This window comes from Cyprinodon variegatus, unplaced genomic scaffold, assembly GCF_000732505.1.
Source record: "Cyprinodon variegatus isolate N-32 unplaced genomic scaffold, C_variegatus-1.0 Scaffold154, whole genome shotgun sequence".
In the NCBI taxonomy this organism is placed as follows: domain Eukaryota; kingdom Metazoa; phylum Chordata; class Actinopteri; order Cyprinodontiformes; family Cyprinodontidae; genus Cyprinodon; species Cyprinodon variegatus.
The window spans coordinates 1019777-1039675 of record NW_015150607.1 but is presented as its reverse complement, the minus strand read 5'-3'; the positions used below and the strand labels follow the sequence as shown (position 1 = coordinate 1039675).

The window sequence follows — 19899 nt, the reverse complement described above, 5'->3', positions numbered from 1 at the left end:
CACAGACCCGTTTCACCTTAACTAACCCTACATTGTCCTACACTGTGATAAAAAGGTTTAACCGATGGGAGAAAAATGCAAAAACATCCTCAGTGTCAGCACACTGTTGTTTCATAGCATATGCTGTGTGAATAAAAATCATACATTTGTCATTTCTCTTCAGGCACAAACAATGACTGCCACTGTCAGAGTCATTATAATATTCTGTTTTTTAAGGACTCACCTTGGCTGTCTCTGAGATGCATTGGAATCTTGGTATCATCTGTAAGGAGACAAAGAACCGCAGGAGTCAGACAAAGTAATCAGACTTTCTCTTTGTAGTTTGTTTTTGATGCTTTAGCTCTATCAGAACCTCCCCTCAAGGCCCCAAAGGAGACAAAGCTTCTTTCATTAGTGAACCATCTTCATTTACTACTGTTATTAAAAATGAATGCCTTGAATATAATGAATGAGCATCAATAATTCAACACATGATATCAGGCTGGGGTTAAATATACGTGTGAAATATGGAAATGTAGGGTAAGCCACTTCAGCTTCAAGGGTAGGAGACACTTACACGCACTGTGCCATTTACATTATGCTAATCTGGAACATTTTCCATCAGGTCTATTTGCCTCAATGGTTTCATTCAGAAAGAACTGCTGCTTCAAGTTTTAAAACTATTCCTTTAGGGCCACAATGGAAAGGATCCTGTGTGTTAGTGTGATAGGAGGGGTAACAAGGAACAGGGAAGAGAGGACTTAGCACAGGTAGTGAGGACAGCAAAGGGAATCTAGAAAGCTGCGTACTGGTTCTGGACTGAGTTTATGCCATGCAACATTGCTACAGATGTGACATCCGGACATTGCACGGTGTGTCTCACTTCCATAAATAAAACAATTCAGAGACTCACATATATTAAACACACGGCATATGTCCCAAAAAAGGCTTTTCAGGTTAACAATAAACATTCATTCACATGTTTATCTTAATTTCCCATTTTTTCCAAGCTGCAAAAACAAGTTCAAAACTTAAAGGATTAATGCATATTGCCCTTATAGCATGTTCTATACAAAGGGAAACTTCTATAACAGAGATATTTCTCCTGTTTCTGCCTGTTTTCCTTTTCTAGAACTCTCCCATCGAGCCACAAGTTGCCTCCATTTGCACCACCTCCTCAGTAACCTGATCCCTGCCCTGCTGCAGCTGAAAAGACATCCAAGACATACGTGTCAAATAGTCAACCATAACAAATACTCGTACCAGACTGTAACCCCTCATGACCTCCTGAATTTCCCATATGCAGTGATTCCCCAGTTAGTTCCCTTACCACCACACCCTGTTTGGATTTGAACTGTTTCGACTGGTTGTGTTTATCCCCTCGGTTGGATTATTTTCACACAGCAGCCCAGCAATAAGTGCCCATCCTTAATAAAACTCAAGCAAAAAGAAAAAGAAGATCAATGAGCTTCTATTAAAAAAGGTGTGTCTCTGTCTGTAAGTAAACACCTCTATGTAGAAAAAAAGGAATCAGTAACAGAGATCTAAATGTACAGAACCATAATAAACATTATTTAACTGAACAACACAAGAAAAGAACAAAAACAAAGTCCCTGGACATCTTTAACAATAATATTATCCTTGCTCCTTTAGCTGAGTAAAAACTCTTTGGATGATATAGACTTCTGGAGAGGAAAAAAGACTTCCTGTTTGCTGAAGGTCCTAAGCAACAAACCGTGTAGAATTTGTTTGCTAATAAAGCAACTGTAAATAAGTTTCTGATATATAAAACTTTATGTACACACAAAGACACATTTTGTCAAATACTAGGAACATAAAAAAGGAAAGAAAAGTAAGTAATAGAGGTGCTGTGAATAGATAATGTGCTTAATTTTAATGGTGCTGACCCTTAATATTAGTCTGTAGGGGAGGGTCAGAAACCAGTAGCTCAGAGCAACAAGTGGCTCTTTAGACACTCGACTTTCCAAAATGGCTCTTCATCACTTAGGCTAAAAATGAACCAGCTAATTCTTTACAATAATTTAATTTAACTGCATTCAATTTCCCCACCAAAATATTATATATATATATATATATATATATATATATATATATATATATATATATATGTATCTTTTAAAAGGAGGAAAAGTTTTGTTTTTGTTACATAATGTTCCATGGATTTTAACAACCCATTTAAAAAGTATTTAATCTCTTTTCAAAAGTTTTCCCCCTTTATTTCAAAACCTTGCATTTGAAATGGCATGGTGGGGATTTAAAAAGGACAAATCTCCTCTGGTAAATATTTATTAAGTTATCTTTTTCGTTTTTGAAGAAAGCTCATTTAGTGGTTGTGTTTAAAAGCTGGTATCAAGTTAAAAATGTCTCTTTGTATTGTAAAGACTTGCTGTAGAGGGATTTTAAGCAAGGAATGGAACAACTTATTCCAGGGATAAGCAGCATTTTTATTTTTTCCAAAGGTAAACCCCACACCCCCCGATAACTAAATACTATTTGCCTATAACAGAACATTTGGGATCTCATGAAGTTTTATATATGGAAAATAGAGAAAATGTGGTTTTATTGTGAAACCATAACTAGGAAAGAAAGACATCTTTTTATAGAATGAGGCCAACTGAGTCCTTCTGATAACAATTAATAAACTGAAAATGTAGATGAACTGCTAAACCAATTTGTTAAAATAAAATACTAAATTTGTTAAGGGTTACATAGCTTTACCAGTAAGGTTGGTTCTAAACCTTTAAAGACAAATGCAGCTCATCAGACTGGAAAGAGTGTTGGTCTGAAATCAAGTCGATTATAAATGATCCCTGACATCAAGCAGTAGTAAGATCAACACAGAGGTACAAGTAAAAATATTACATAAAGAGTACAGCGTGCTTTTAGCTTTGATTATAAAGGGTTTCTATGGTAACATGATGTTACATAGCAGGTGAACACTTCCTGAAGCTAACATAAATGTCAGACACATTTAAGTTTATTTTATTAAGCTGTCTTAAAGCAGAATAAATAACTAAAATTATCCCTTTCCAAGGAAAAGTTAAACGTGTAAATAGCAGGTTTAGCCAGCTTACATCACATGCAGAGAAGTCAAGGAAATGGAAGTAAACAAACTTCCAAGGACACCTTGACTGTTTTCCTATTATCAGCAAAAGAACTGTGTCAGCTGCTTTTTACAGGGGATTTGCATTAGATAGCCATGAGATGATGCTTTGGTTTAGACTCCTGCTGGGCTGCAATGAATCATCTGCTGAATATATTAGAATTGCAGAAGGAGAACAACCTTCTTGGTTTTTGTAGTCCGTGAAAAACTTTAGGCAAGAACACAAAGAGAAAAACTGATCAATATTTTCAGCATGAAAACTTGGTATTATTCAAATTTAACACATGAATCAGGAAAATGTTTTCTAAGGAAAATAAATCAAGCTAAATTCTATTTATTCTAATACAAACCAACATCAGAATTATTTTATAGCCAAAAAATTAAATTATTTCTAAATTAGGATGCTGTTTTATTTATAAGCAGTAGGGAAAAATTTGTTAGTACGATTGGTACTGTGCATCAGTAAAACAGGGTCGGTTTGCAGCAGAATCCTGCACAGGTTTGGTTTTTCAAAACTGTATCCATCTGCAACCGCTGAGTTCAGAACCGAGACCCGACCTGTTACCCACAATTATCCCTATTTAAATCCTGGCTGGGATGGCACGGACCCGTAAATAATAAAGTGTACACACAAAGTTTACACACAGCCATTTATAATGACAAAGACAATAAAGAAGATTCCCTCACGCTCACATCCACTGCGTGCTGCGCTCACAGATTAACAGCTATAAATTAGCAAAAGTAAGTTTGCCTTGTTGCAAAAAAAAATGAAAACTAAAATAATGTCCTTCTGGACAGATCATATTCAATTAAACATATTTTGTGCAAAATGTAAAGTTTTGTACAGTTTGTATCAGTTCTCTTGGTTACTTTACCTTCAGTGGGAGTACTGTTAGGAGGGTCAGAGGTGGAAGGTTTGTCCCAGCCTGCTGTGGTTCCTTTACTCCTCAGTGCTGTTCTAGCAGTGATAGTAGTGGTGGTGAAGGGGTTCAGTTGGGTTGTGTCATCTGTGTCACACATCGTGTCTTTGGTCTGATAGGAAGAAAGTTTTTTTTCACATTTTCTATAAAGTCTCCCAAAAAAAAGCATCAAAAAGCTTTAATCACATATATCAATGTATCTGTGTCATGCATTTTACCCCAAAACTCTTGGTTTGGTAAAGTAAAGATGCTTAAAGGTATAGTGGAGGACGTTATTTTTCGGGTGGATCATCCAAATAAGTTGTCCTTCTAATTGTCAATAATTATGGTGGTATGTTTAAAGTCGAGAGGGTCAAAAATGAATGAAGATCCCCCACTATACTTTTTTTTTTTTTTTACTTTTTAGGCTCTGATCCAATCCTAATTCCAGTTCTCGGTTTATAAATCTGACAATACCAAAACCCTTTTTTTTTTTTTTTTTTTTTACTTTTTAGGCTCTGATCCAATCCTAATTCCAGTTCTCGGTTTATAAATCTGACAATACCAAAACCCTTCACTGTGGTTTTTGGTCATCCTGTCCAACAGCACTTAAGAATTGCATCTGGATCACTGACGGCATGATGGCATGAATGACTTTTGTAAATAGGAACTCCAAGAACAATTTTTGGAATTGAATCTTTACCTCATCTGGGCAACTGTTATCCACCCAGTCCTGGCGATGGCGATCAAAGCCACTGGAACATCTGAGGGTGAAGGAAACATAGTATTATTAACATCTACAATGTTTTCTGTCTATTTATACAAAAGTAGAAAACATCTTTAAAACTGTATCCATTTAAAAGTAACTACAAATATATAAAAACTATTTTATAGTGCAAATATATCCGTTAAATAACTGTATTCTCTACTGAAGTAATAAATGTCTCCTTTTGTTTTGCTTAGAGTTCAACATGTTATTTATTTGTTAGTTAGTTATTTATTTGTCATGAGAAGAAAATCTGCACATTTTAAAAGATAGTGAAAAACAACATTTTCTTTGTCAAAACTGCAGCAGTATAGTTTTATGCCCATTAAACCCCAGTATCAAAGACACCGACAGTCCACTGAAACATGGAGACAGCAAGTCCTCTTGGTCTCCTAAAATCCTCTTTCCTCAAATTGTCTTTGCACTACAATTTTACATGCTTTGATACGCATTGATGTGATTGAAAACCTGCAGAAATCCATTTGATGCATTTGGATTTACAAATAAAACAATGGCATAGAAAGCATTGAAGCTCCAATTATTGTTATAATTATTGATCATGTGTTGTTTTTCATTAATTCGTTGATAATAGTAGGTGATTTACAAGCTGTCTAAAAACTAGTGGTGGGCCATTATCGGCATTAACACCAGACTCTTATAGGGCAATAAAAAAACATCACCATTAATCTATTCACACAGTTGGGTTGGCAGCTAAGTCTATACTGATGATGACTTTCACGTTGATAGTTTAGCGCGGATGTATATCTGGGAGCGAGAACGAATCAGTCTTCCAACCTGTGTAGGCTTACTGTTAAATTACCACATTGAATGTGACGTGTTAACATGGATGCAGCCTTTAAAGACTCCGGGTTTGCTTCAGGAAAAAAATATTTTTAAGAAGATTTCCAAGGGAAAACTGGACAAGACTAAAGCTGTTTGCAACTGGTGCAATGTGGAATTAGTTTACTGCAGGAGTTCTTCCAGTCTCAGTGTACCACCTAAAGGCTATGTTATGTTACTTTAAATTTATTTTTAGCACAACACCACGGATGATTACCACAACATTATGCTTGCTTCTGGATGATTGCTTTGGTGGATCTGGGTAAAGTGGCACACTTTTTGAAAATGTAGCTACTGTGGTATTTATTTAGCCTATATCATTTCTAGAACCAAAGTTTCATATGATGTTTTTAAAAAAAACAACAACTTTATCTTTACATCACAGGAGACATTCTAAACACAGATTTTAGTCTTATCCTCAAACACTGTTGCTTCAAAGTTGGTCCACCAAAGTGACTGGTGGAAAAAGGAGAAATAGAGCTTAGACTGACTGACAGAAACCTACTGGCTGTAAACATTTCATTATGACATATTATGTAGGCCTGCAGTTCAGAATTCATATTTGTCTGAATAAACAGTTAATAAACACAATTACATCTTATTGAATATTATTTATTTTCATCACCAGTTAGTAGAAAAGCTGTCTTAAGCAGTTTATAATGTATTTTGGAAACCCTGACCCTCCCCTACAGACTAATATTAAGGGTCAGCACCATTAAAATTAATGCACCACCTGGCTTGAGAAACCTGTTTTAAGACTTACTTTCACTTATTATTTAGGTAGCACACACATATCATGAATGTCTTTGGTAAAATTCAAATGAGCAGTTTCAATCTAGATTAATTTAAAGATTACAGAGAGATTAATCTAGATAAAAAAAAAATAATCTATGCCCTCCACTACTAAAAACTGTCTGCGGAAAAATGTTAAAGCAACGTGTTACTCCTGTATTAAACATGTTACCCATAAGAAATAGTTTCAAACTTGAGAGAGTGTGAAGAAGGATATGTAGGGTTTCAAATTAAGGCGGGTCAAAACACTTCGTCTATGTAATTTGCCAAACAAACCCACTCAAGGAAACAACAAATAAAACCTACAATGTAGAAAAAGTGTGGATTAAAATGAATCAGCACTGTCAGAACACTAGAAGCTGAGTAAGGTTTCCAGAAGATCCCACATTCTCTAAAGAGCATATTGTTATGGTAATGAAACTATGCCCCCAAATCCGTCTGCTCAATCAGCCAAATCAGATTCCTCTATTTAATTCCTCTCTTTCCCCTGACTGATTCTGCCTCCTGAGGCCACAGCAAAAGGCATCACAGTGTGGCACAATGTAACCGTGGAGGCTCAGTCTAACCTGTCCCTGAACGGAGCCAGAGCTTTGTTTCTTCTCACTGGCATCCACCTCAGCTAGTCGTCGTCCAACGCACTGAGCCGATATGCATTTAATCAGAGATGGGAAACTTCATTTGAATATAAATGAGAGAATGTTTCTGCTTAGATTGCTCACTTCAGTCGCAAAAGGATGAGCCTATTGTGTTATTTTAGCTATTTAAGTTCAGAGAAATCTGGCAGCCATGTTGTTATTTTCTTTCACTAAATCAGACCCATCTTCGGAATGAATTTTAACCAGAGAATTGGTTATTTAACTGATTTGTTTCACTGCTGAAAGTTTCTTGTTGCGCCGATGGATCAGAGCCATATAATTTTATTGTTGCTGCATCATATGAGGACCATAATAACAGGATTTAGAGATTTGTTCCAAATAGTTTTGTTGAAGGAAAAAAAATTACGACTGAAGAGGAAAGTTTATTTATTAGCAAAATGTCAGTTAGTCCTACTCACCCACAAGAAGTAACAGATAATGATACAAGGGTTGACATGAAATGTAATGTATTTTATAATTGTTTACTACAGCTGATATTGGAATGAATCTTCATCTAAGAGGGATATTAAACGTAGTTTCAGCACCAATTGTTATCTCTCTCTCAGCTCCATACTTAGATTAAGCAATAAATTTCTTTTTACTGGCTCATAATCTTGCAGATAGGCAAAGAAATCAGTAGTAAAATCTGCCTTAGTACCATTATCAGATAAAGATAAGCGATTAAAATAGAATAACTAAGATAACAACCCCTCCATAAAGTTGTAGATAGTTTTTTTCCTCAGCTTGTCGTTTTTTTTTTTGTTTTCTTGTTATTTTCCTCTTTTAATTCTCTTCATAGTTAATACTAGAAAAAAAGACCATACTTTTTAAAGATTTTCCTCACATCTTCTAATCAGAAAATAACTCTAAAGTCTTAATGTCACATGTGATTATGAAATTTATAAATAACCATCCTAATTTCTCCTGTAAATTGATTTAGTATCTACTTTGAGATATTCAGCTTTACGTATTTTATTGTTGGTTTTCTATGAATCTACTGTTGTTTTCTAGGAAATTTGATCTTCGGCTGAATTGAGTTGTCAAGGATTTTCTTGGATGTGTTTAGAAATTCTATGGTATAACCGTCACAACTTAGATTATTATATCACTGTAAGGAACTCATTAAATCAAAAATGTTTCACCAGAATTTCAAGATATGTTTTTTTTTTTTTTTACATAACAAATTCCCAATTACTTTTTTGGACATTATTTGAATGCAAACCTGTTAAATAAATAATTTGTGATGGATATTGGTAATTATTATTATTATTAGTTTATTTATTTTAAATACATAAAGCTTATTGTTTGAATTTTACAATTATTAGGTTACCTTTCTGCAACAAAAAAGGTTATGTATTTGAAAAAAAAAACACTTATTAGTATTAATATTGAGTAAGCAAAATTTATTAATAAAAATAATTAAACCTGATATTTATATGTGTCAAATAAATACGCCTTATGATGAAAATGAATATATATCATGCAAAGTTATTCAATAGGTTTGTGTTAATCTAAAAAAAGGAAATAGGAATGTGTTATGTAATATTAAACAAATCTAAAAAAGTGTGTAAAATATTTTTGTCCGTCCATTTATATCTCCTAACTTGCTGCTCTCACTGAAATGATTTTCACCAAATTAGATTTGAACTTTATCCTAACCTAAGATGACTTGTTGTGAAACAAACTGGTAAGGAACAGACACAGAAAAGTTACCAGCAGATTCAGACAAATTCTTGTCAAAAGATTCAGGTTCCTAAAAACTCACTCCCTTCCTGCTGGCTTAGACCAATCCCAACTCTGTCTTTACATATCAGGAGATTGCCTACTGTTTTATTTGAACATATCTGGATAAAGAGTAGATGATTAAGCTAAACCAGAGGTCTTCAACAGGGGGTCCGCGACCCCCAAGGGGTCAACAGAAGTACTGTATGGGGGTCGCAAAAGTTTTGGTTGATTAGACTTTTTTTTTCATATTTTCCATTCCATTTTTTTTCCATTAATTGAAATGTCTTTAAATACACATTAACATGAATACAACACACTGTAGTAAACAGATAAATGGAGGCAGAAGATGTCTTTCAGTCATCAATGCACACATTCAGCGACACACAGGAGCTCTTTAAAGCTGGGCACTGTTTCATTCAAAACACCTGTCCCATCACAGGAATCAGAATCAGAAATACTTTAATAATTCCAGGGAGAAATTACTTTTGTTATATTACTCCATACGTAATAGAGTGACTATAGGACCAGCTTGATATAACACAATTTCATATAATATATATAATTAGGGGGTCCCCGCTACATCCTGCCATCAGTTTAGGGGTCCTAAGCCTAGAAAACTGTTGAACAACCCTGAGCTACACACTTCCAAATATCTGGATTTGTGCCTTCAACCATTAGGTGTTTTAAGACTGTGCAACACATCAAATTCTACCATGTGACATTTATTGATTCGATGTGAAAATAATAATTTAAAAACCTTGGGAACCCATCAGAGAAAACAGGCAACATATCTTACTTTTTAGGGAATTTTAACGTCTTAAGACAAATGTATTGTACCAAATTTCTTAGTTATTTCTAGCTAATCAATGCAAAGCACCATGTAAAAAATGTATATTTTAAAGAGTTCAAGCTCCTACCATTCCCTACTGGCCTGGATAATCAAACAGCAGCATAGTTTGCTTATGGCTTGGACCTGCTCTGACTAAGTTAAGTGATAGATATATTTCTTTTAATGGCTATATATTCAGATTAATGTAAATAATGTAAATAAATAAAAAAAAAAAAAGGTTTACAAATTGATTAATAAACCATTTAGGCACAGTATTAAAAAAAAACATGTTAAGTCTTTAAAAAACTGACAATAAATGTCAAGTTCTTGCAAGAACTCGGTGAGTCAATCAGGTAACTCATTCCTTAAGCCGGCTTTGACAGTAAAATATGTTAAATCTCTGATGCATATCATAGAAAAAACAAATTTCTGGGTTTCTACCAAAGTAGAACCTCAGTTGCACACAATAGCTACAACCACTCTCATCAACTTGAACCTTTGCATTAAAGAGGTGCTGAGCTTGTGCCGTCCCAGCTCCTCACAGAGACGTAAGATCAACGAGGCTGTTCTTTCAGAACATCAGCATCTCTAATTAACCCCACAACCAATGAAGCCACAATGCTTTTTAATTAGTGCATGCCAAAAGCATGTTTGCCTTTTTTAAGAGGGGGGGGTGGTGCTAAAGGAAGCTGAGTTAAGGGGAGGGGAGCTGAACTGTGAGATATTAACACAGTCGGAGAGCTAATTAAAATGCAGCTCAAAGTGAATACTGCTACAGGCGCTACAGTATCTCTCCGCACCCATAAGCTGCTGAATACATAAACAGGTTTTCTCGCTACTGTAAATTAGTTTGTCTCTGTCAAAAGGAACAAGATTGAAAATGCCAAGCAGTGAGAATGTCATATCTGAAATGACTTATAAGGCCTTCACAACAAATCAAAGTGGGCAGTGCACAAGTGCTACACATTTCCCCGAACACATCACTCACATTAAGTGACGGCACAAAATATTAGGGAGTGGCAGATTAAATGTTTATGTATACAGTTTCAAAAATACTTCAGCAAAAAAAGGGAAGTGACGGTCATTCCACAGGCCAAACAGCAACCTCCAAGAGGGACGTAATCAGGACAGCAAACATCTTTTTAAATGGGGAGTGGATCATGTCTCGTCTCTCCATAATTTATTCTCTTTGCTCTTGTGCGTCTTTAACTCAGGGTTTTCTATCTGACTAAAATCAAATCAAAACCACTAAAGCTCACATTTCAGCTGTCAGGAAATTCTGGAGAGGAATGCCGACACTTCTTTAGCTGCTCAAATATTTGCTTTTGTTTGAAGTGTGGAGAGACAAGCGGGATAAGGGGGAAGGAAAGTGGAGCAGAGGTTGGCTGAACAGGTGTGAGTTAAGTGGATGTCAGAATGAGCTGTTGCCTACAGTAATACAGCCTCTTTACTCCTGAGGAAAATAAAGGCTAAATAAATAAAATCTCTGCAAAGTCATTAACTGACAGGTCTGAAAGGGTCATTTAAAGGTTATATCTTCAAAACAGTAGCACAATTTTTTAATATTTAGACTGTCGGTTTATTTCATATTCATGCTGCAAAGATTGTTGAAAATGACAGGGTTGTATTTCTGTTAGAAAATCTCACTTTTTTGTTGTTAATATATGTTTAAAATGCTGTATGTGTAGTACTAATGCTATCTCACATCCTCCAAATGTTTTCAAAGTCTAACTCCTCTCAAAAGCAGACAGACCTTGTAGTAATACATCTATAATCTGATTTATTTTAAAGAACCCCCCCAAATGCCTGTATATTTTACTCCATATACTTAAAATAAAATGTTTATTAATTAATACCTGAAAAACCCCTGAAATCTAATTAAAACACCTCAAAGTTCAGCAATACTTACATTTTTTTCTTTCAGCTTGATAGAAAGGCTAATACAGCTTTATTAATAATACTCACACCATAGCAATCTTGCCAACCCACCGCAGTGCTGTCACCATACGTAACACATCTGCTCTACCATGTTTTCTTACAACCAAAAGAATATCCCCATAAAGGTTTAGTTTCTGCTTGTCAACCATCAGTATTAGCATTGCTATGGAAGAGGGACCATCGTCATCATTCTATCTGATAATCAGCAGCATAAAGGGATGCAGATAAAGAGAATATCTTCACACATCTTGCTTACTTAGAATGTCCTAAAAAAAGAAATTATTAAGGAAGTTCTGACGTGATCACATTGATGTAATAGGTCTGAGGTTGTTTCTTATTACTTGCACTGTAATTATCATATTATTGCATTAGCAGCTGCTTTTAATGTTTCTCCTTGTTGTCATCATTGTAATTTTCCTTCTAAATCCTCCTGTTTCTATACCTATGCTGCTGCTTCCCATATATTCATATCTCCTGACTCTGGTGAATATATCAAGCATACTCTAATGATATGGATGGTAAATCTAACTTGTAAAACCTGCAGCTGCATTCTATATTTCATTTATTGTTTCTTTTTCATAAGTGGTATGACAAAAATAGGTTTCTCTTGGTCTACCAGAAGCCAACAGCTATATCCATTCTGAGGTGTATTCTACCCATCATAAATGAGATATTATGCCACCATGATCGTTAACCCCCACTTTTTAGTACCATACCGCAGTAAGTACTTTACAGTTTTTTTTTAAACAATAAATATCCACAAGAGTGTAAATAACAGCCAAAAATGTGATAAAGGGAAGTGTTACAGAGAGTAAAAGAAGCCAAACCTGTTGAGCCGATGACACCAACTGCAGTTGAAGTTTATCTGAGAGGAGACGCAGGAACCACAGCTGGTGAACTGGAGACAGGCTGTGAACAAGAAGAGCCAACACATTTAAAGCCTTTCTTGAAATGATGGCAGACATTCAGACCCTCAACTAATACATAAGCCATTGCAGAGAAAAAAAGAAATAAATAAAGATTCCTTCTTACTGGGTAAAGGCAACATTTCCACAGCAGAAGAGTTTGTGATCCTGGTCTTTGTGAGCTCCACACGGTGGTATTCATAAATCGTTCTCCGTCTCACGTCTACATTCAGAAGACAAAGACAATTTGAGATGAGAAGACAACACCTAAACATTGAAGCCTCTGAGAAAACTGGGACAAAAATATAGCAGCTGGGAAAACGGGGTCAAACGGGATGCTGCTTCAGCACTTCTCTGCTCTCTTTGAGCCCAAAGTGTCAGACTATGACATAATAAATAGTCTGGGTATTTCTTTTTTTCTGATATCAGTCTAAGGCATTTCAAAGGCCACTCTATCAGCTGACAGTAAGAGCAAGGAATCTGATGCAGTAAGATGGAGCACATGATTACAGATAACCTCACTGAAGCATATTCCTTCCTAGCAGGTCTAAGAACTCCTTACCATGCAAAATGTGGAAAAGAGTCTCCTTATGAAGCCAATGTAAGGTTAAACAAATAAGAAATAGACCTTTCTCTGCAGGCACACAGGGGTAGAACTAAATTTGCACAATTATTCTGTTAGATGCAAATATTCATATTCATCTGGAAGGCTAATGTTTATCAAGATGCAGAGGAAGTTTGGGTTTTTGACCTACAGTACATTATAAAGAAAGTAATGGCTTAAAGCAGGTTTTGGGGTACAGTGCATTTATTTCACAGCATCTGAAATATAGATAAATACCTTTTAATGCTCATGTTTCTGTTGATCAGGAATAAGATAGCTCTATGTTGTCTCTAATTTTAAATGAATTACCCTGTAAGTAAGTAAAAAAACCCTTACATTCATATCTGTTAAAGTGAATCTACTTTCCTCTCAAAAGCTTTGTGAGTCGCTAAGGCTAAGTCGCGGCTGTCCTTCATGTCCTTCGCTTGGACAAATTCTCTTAGTTCCCCTGCTTGGTTGGTTTTTGATCCTAGGACCTGTTGACTGCACCAGCCATGGTGTTACTTTCCCTATGCAATGGGACGTTGCCTCCCTGCAGACCTGCTCGGCTGGATTATACACAGGACAACTGATCAAAGGAATTGTGAGTCAGCTCAGATCAGCCCGACAATAAGTCCAGTCTTCCTTTCTTTCCTCTACTCCCCTAGTGTCTGACTTCCTCTTGCTTGAAGCAAAGAGATTATCAGGTGCCTAATGACATAGTGGGGGCCTAGGGAAGGTTAGTTTCCCAGCTTGAGGCTGTCGGAACGACCTTTGTTGAACCATGCCATAGATTCTTGGTAGATTTTTAGTCTCAACCATGATTCAAACACATTAAACCTTTTTTACTTAAGCCACTATATCCTAACTCATTTAAAGTCTTTAAAAGGTTTTGTGCTAGTATTGTACTAAACGTAGCTGCATCCATCTACATATAAACTGTAACCAGCTTCCCACTTTTCCAATTGAATAGTTTTCCAATATCCCATTGGAATGGTGTTTTTAAGGCAATCACAGCGCTACTGATACTGTTTTGCTTGTAGCCCAAAAAGTTTAACTTTGGTCTGATATGAACAGTTGATCTTCTCCCAGATCGTTGCTGATTCCTCCACATAGATTGCGGTAAACTTCAAGCAGGAATTTCCTCTGCTTTATTTCAACAATCACTTTCTTTTCATCTGCTACAACAGTGAAGTGCAAAATTTTTTTTCCTGGTGATCAACATCTGTACAGAGCAGTAAAATGGTGCAGGTTCTACAGCATTACCTGAGCCTCTTGGTTTTTGTGACTTTTACCTCAGTTTAGGCAAAATAGCCTGTTTAAAGGGTTACAGTTCTTCAATACCGTTTTATTATCAGATGAACCATGAAAATCCTGAAACATTTTTAAATCTTAAAATATTGCTTCATGAATTAACCCTGATTTTTCCCCAAAAATTTCCCTTGACATGTCTGTTGTGTTCCCTGACTTTTGAATGCAGTCAGTTGACCAACATTATATATAGGGGAATAAATATATTTAGGATGAAAAAATAATTAATTAATGCATGCATCATAAGTCTTATTGACTTTTTTACATCTACAAATAGAACTTTTGGCACTTTTTAATTGAATATTAGGCAGGTTTGGCTTTCCATATATGCTCCGAACACAATTTATCCCATTTATAGACTACCGCTTGTGTGACATAGATTTGAGCACAAAATGTTACTGCCAAAATCTTTCTCACCTGTACCACAGGACCTGCCTGATCTTATCGATGCCGCCATGGAGGCGCCTGGCATATAAATTAAAACATTGCAATCTTTTAGCAACCTGTTGGTGTGGTCTTAATTATAAATTCATCTAGCAAAGACAGACAACAAATCCTTGACAGAAACTGCTGAGTTTTTGCACAATCAGGGTGATAATAAACTGTAATTTTCTGCAGGTGAGAGAGATGCTAAATTACCTGGTTTCTGCGGATTGAGGCGAGTTCCTCAGGGGAGAGTCTCAGTACAGTATCTATGATAAATTGATGAAGCACTGCCTGACCCAGGAAGGAGGGCAAACAGCATGCTAAACTTTACAGATACTGCATCAGTGGCATAACCGTTTAAAAGGAATGGGAGAAGGGGGAACTTCCCCAATACTGCAGTGAAGAATTGAAAGAAAATAATGATACTTAAAGATCTGATGAAACTTAAAGGTACAGCGGAGGATTTTTGAGAATTTTTGAAAAGACCTGCCCTCTCCAAAAAATGCACAATCACAATCCTGTACCCACTCCCAAGAGGGAACGCCTATCAAACACGTGCGAGAGCATGCACAAGCCCATTTCTCCATTTGCACAATGTTTAAAAGTTGCTGTTCGCATCTCTCATACAAGCTTACTTTCCAAAAGAAGATTTGCAATTTTTCCACTATGTCAGACTCACCACTGGTAAGTGAAAATGGGGACGAGCACATAGGACGGCCTTACGTAAACATATAACCAGAATGATTGACAATTAGGAGAATCACTTATTTTAATTATCTACCCAGAAAAAAAAAACATCATCCACTATACCTTTAAGTATAAAACAGCATTTTTTTGAGAAAAAAAAAAAAAAAAAAAAAAAGTCTTGGATACAGATTTGTCAGGTAAGTTCAGCCACCCAACCTCCACACCCCCACACGACCCCCACCCTGAACCTTGGGAAAAGGGACCCGTTTGTACCCCAATGGTAGATGGCGTGCTCAAATTCTCACACTTTAGAGCTGCAGTTTAGAAACCCACAGAAGATGAACTGGAACTAATACCATAAAAGGTAATTTACACAAAATTCTGAAAATATTTCACAAAATGTATAAGTTTGCCCTTACACAAACTACGAAATAATCTACCCACAAAACACTTGCACTTGATTAATCTTATTTTTATTCTAAGTATTATTTAAAAACTCTTCATTACTGTACATAATTCCCAGCTCCAATCTCTGCATATTGGTCACACACTGGAGCTGGAAGAGTAGGAGTATGAAAATTGGGGAGCAGAGCTTTAACTTCATCTAAAGAAATATCTCTGAGTAAGAGAAGTTTAATTATTTTTCAGAGAAGTGTATTAAAGCTGAGCTGTCACATGAGCTTATGTCGGACCTGTTAATTACACAATCTGACCACAGGACACCCACAAATCCCTCTCTGCTCAATCTTCCTCCTGGAGCTAAAATGAAATGCATTATTAAAGCCAAATAAAGTCCTCTCATAACCATAGTTGGTAGGCAGTAATTGGCAGCAGAGCAACTTTCTGCTGTAGCCTATAGCGGTCATAGTCAGTATCATGTCTTAATTTAGTTAAAAGAGCAGAGATAATAATCTGGTGAGACAGGGATGTAACAATCTGTCAAAATACGTTGTCCTCTGCATGATAAGCTTTAAATGTAAGCTGGAATGCGCTCAGGCAGATATATGGCTTAACTTTTAAATTTACATGTAGATTTGCAGAAACTGTAGCCAGGAGACTAGATAAATCTTGGGAGTTAATGTTTCATTGGCTCTGGCAGAATCAGCAGGGTTTATATAGTAAGTCTTTTTCTTGTCGTTTATTCTTCCAGCAGCATCTTTTCCAGCTCTTCTATGCAACTACAGTGCAAAGGAGAACTTGCAGTGATATTAGATGAATAGCACTGCTGAGCATTTAGTTGCTATGGCATCTTATTTTCTTCTGCTGTTTTCACCTCTCCCTGAAGAGATAATATCTGTCTATAAATAATCACTTTTGAAGGTGTCCTCTCTCTTTAACATCTTTTAGAACTAAAACGAAAAAGCACAATTATAGATGCTTTTACAATGATGGAGGGGTAATTTGTCATGATTGGTGAAAAAAAAAAGAATGTTAATCAAATCATGACATAAATTATGTTTTTGGTCTTTTTATCATCTTCATTCCTTCTGGCCATCATTTTGGATTTTGCAGCTTTCTTATCATTTAATTTCATTTTTTTATTTGTTCTCAAATTTATTTATTTATTTTTATTTATTTTTTTTTTAAGAAAAGGGCTTCTCCTTTTCAGATAGTTCTGGATTCTTAATTGCAAGAATTTGTTTAATCATCTGTTGTTTCTTTTTCTTTGTACCAAATTATGATGCATTTTATTTTTACTCTGACATTACAAGGTCTGCAGGACTGAAGATGTTGTTTATGGTTCTGTGACATTTTAAAGGTGTTGTCGATATGAAGTAGTTTCAGAAGTGCGGCCAGTTACAGAGAGGTTCACTACACTACCAATGATTCTTCATGTGGATAATGACTCTTAGTGTGAATCAATCGGATCCGAATGGCTTGGAAATGGTTTTAACCTTTTCCTGACTGATAGATGTCAGAGGTACTTTCCTTTACGTTAGGACACTGTGGCTGCTGTTTAAGATGTTTGTTCACTTTATTTTTTCAAACATTTTCCATTTGGTTGACTGAGAATGGACAAGATAAAATGTGATTACACAAGGACAATTCATGATTTATCAAGGGGTGAAATTACATTTTTACTTTCATACACTTTTTTTGTGATGTTGACATGATGTTAACTTCTTAAATATATAAACATGCTAAAGGAGTAGTCGTTATGAGGGCAAATATTTTCATTGATAATAACAGAAATAAGTATTAATGTATTACATAGTGTGACCAGACGTCCTCTTTTTCCCGGACATGTCCTACTTTTCATATCCAGAAAAATGTCCGGGGGAATTTCAAAAGGGTCCGGGATTTTGGTCAACTACAGTGCAGCAGAACCGAGCCGTCAGCACCACTGTAGTCTGAAGTTGGATATTGGATATTCGAGCTCTTCTTGTATAAGACAACCAGAGTTCTCCACTTCTATTAACTCTGTGTATGTTATTTCTTTACATTAAGATTTTGTCATATGTTTACAATTTCATGTGCTGGTTTAAAAAACTAAAACTACAGCTACTTGTCAGATACTCACTGGGTATTTGCTGGATCTTGTGGACCACCACAAAGGCGTCAGACAGGCCAACCTTCACCGGGTGATTGACGGAGCTGATTTGTGATATCTCGATAGGAAGCTTAATAGGAAATAAGAGAATATCAATAATCAGCAATAAACAGATCTCCCAGAATCAGTATCTTGGACACTGACATGTATAAATAGCTTTATGTCTGACAGTGAAAGCCTCAAAATGCTGTGAAATATACTAGAGAAAAAAACAAACAGCTAAAGGGTACTAAATAATGTTGGTATTTTTAAAATGATGCAACAACGAAGTCATAGAAATGTGCTGTTTTGTAATGTATGCCAGCATCAGTTATGCTGAGCATACCTTTCAAAAGAACATTTCAGAAGTGACAAAGATATATTAAAAAGTGTTAAAAGTTAAAAACAGCATGAAAAAAAAGAGTGAACTCTGACTGACTGCATGGAATGAGTCAGAACTTAATTTCCACTGAAGATGTATAGATAATTAAAGGTTTTCATTTTCTAATGGCCACATGATAGATAGGGCCTGTTTAACATATTGTTCAATAAGATCCCCTTAACATTAACTTTAAGAACTGTCAAAATGGCTATGGCTGGAAGAACATGCAACATTTTGTGCATAACTAGAAACAATAGGGAAAAAAAGACTAAGAAATAGCAAACTCCATAAAAATAATCTGTAGTATCTTCATGTTTTATTTCCAAATCTGGATTCAAAAGGCTAAGGCTTATATAACAGTATGATTTGTTGCAGTGCAATCATAAACACTAGCAGAGGGGAAATGTTCACAGATGAGTTATGAAACAAAATCCACCATAAGAGAAAAGAAGCAAAGAAAAAGATCAAGCAGTATTTAAGGCTTTACCTCTTTGTATGCAAAGACAATCCTTCCCGTATTGTGCAGTGTGGCCTGAAAGGTGAAACTGCCTAAGTTGTAGTTGTCCTGCAGGTGGACGTGGTCCCACTGCACCACCAGAGCAGTGCCTAAAAAGAAAATAAATGCATTTAAAATGCATACATTTCCCCATGCTGGATAAGCTCAAGAGGATAAAGGAAACCTCGGCAACACCAAAACATAACCCTATCTGAAGTGAAAATAGATAAAGAACATGGCAAAGAATAAAAAAATATTAAAGCCAAAAAGATTTGTTTGTTGAAGGGATTATCTGCCTGTAGGAACCACAGAGAATGTTACTGAATCAGAGGGAACACTAATATCACTCCACTGGAGGAGGATCAAACCACAATAAAACCTAAGCTTTTAAAGAACCCAAAAACCAAAAGGCTGTCCCCATTGTGATGGATTATACAGTTCGGGCAGTTTGTAACTACAGGGGGAGGTTTCACATGCTGTGCAAGACTTTGCTGAATGACAACATGGAGAAAAAGTGAAGATTTGCTCTTTCAACAAAGAATCAAAGATTCCTACTGCTCCATGTGAAAGCTCAAGAGGATTGAGTTTATTGAAACATGTTTTTCACCTTACACAGATCATTAGAATTTGGGGCTTGTGTCTAAAAGGTGTGTAAACACAGAAATCAGGCAAACATCCTTTCTGTGCAACACTTCAGATTCCAGACATGATTGTACTTCCACAGCTACTGCAAAGCTTTTACAAACGTATTTCTACAGTTATTTGCTCTTTGAATCACAAGTTCATTTGGAAGATATGTTGAGAAGCAGTGATACTGAACATAGGCAAAATTTTTAAACCTATTTAAACATGATCATAAAGGCTGCACTATGTGGTGTAGGAAGTACCCCAGGATCCCTCTGTTTTACATGAAGGTGTTTATGCATCTATACACACACTACTTTAATAAAGGAGCCTCTAACTGACATAATTCTTTCTTTTTCACAACTTCCAGTCAGAGGCTCAAGAGTTTCACTTCTTTTACAGGTTGAAATATGGTTTTAGAAAAATCA

The 19899-nt window shown here is 35.9% G+C and overlaps 1 protein-coding gene across 1 annotated transcript in view; it reads right to left on the bottom strand.

Moving 5' to 3' along the window:
• Positions 1–19899, bottom strand: part of plxdc2 (plexin domain containing 2) — a 100922-nt gene that overhangs the window by 6497 nt on the left and 74526 nt on the right. The window contains exons 6-12 of the mRNA XM_015377473.1: positions 18839–18957; positions 17961–18060; positions 12560–12655; positions 12355–12436; positions 4706–4766; positions 3979–4135; positions 224–262 (exon numbers count right to left, since the gene is read on the bottom strand). Of these exons, the coding sequence (XP_015232959.1) occupies positions 224–262; positions 3979–4135; positions 4706–4766; positions 12355–12436; positions 12560–12655; positions 17961–18060; positions 18839–18957 (654 nt within the window). The remainder of the gene's footprint in view (positions 1–223; positions 263–3978; positions 4136–4705; positions 4767–12354; positions 12437–12559; positions 12656–17960; positions 18061–18838; positions 18958–19899) is intronic.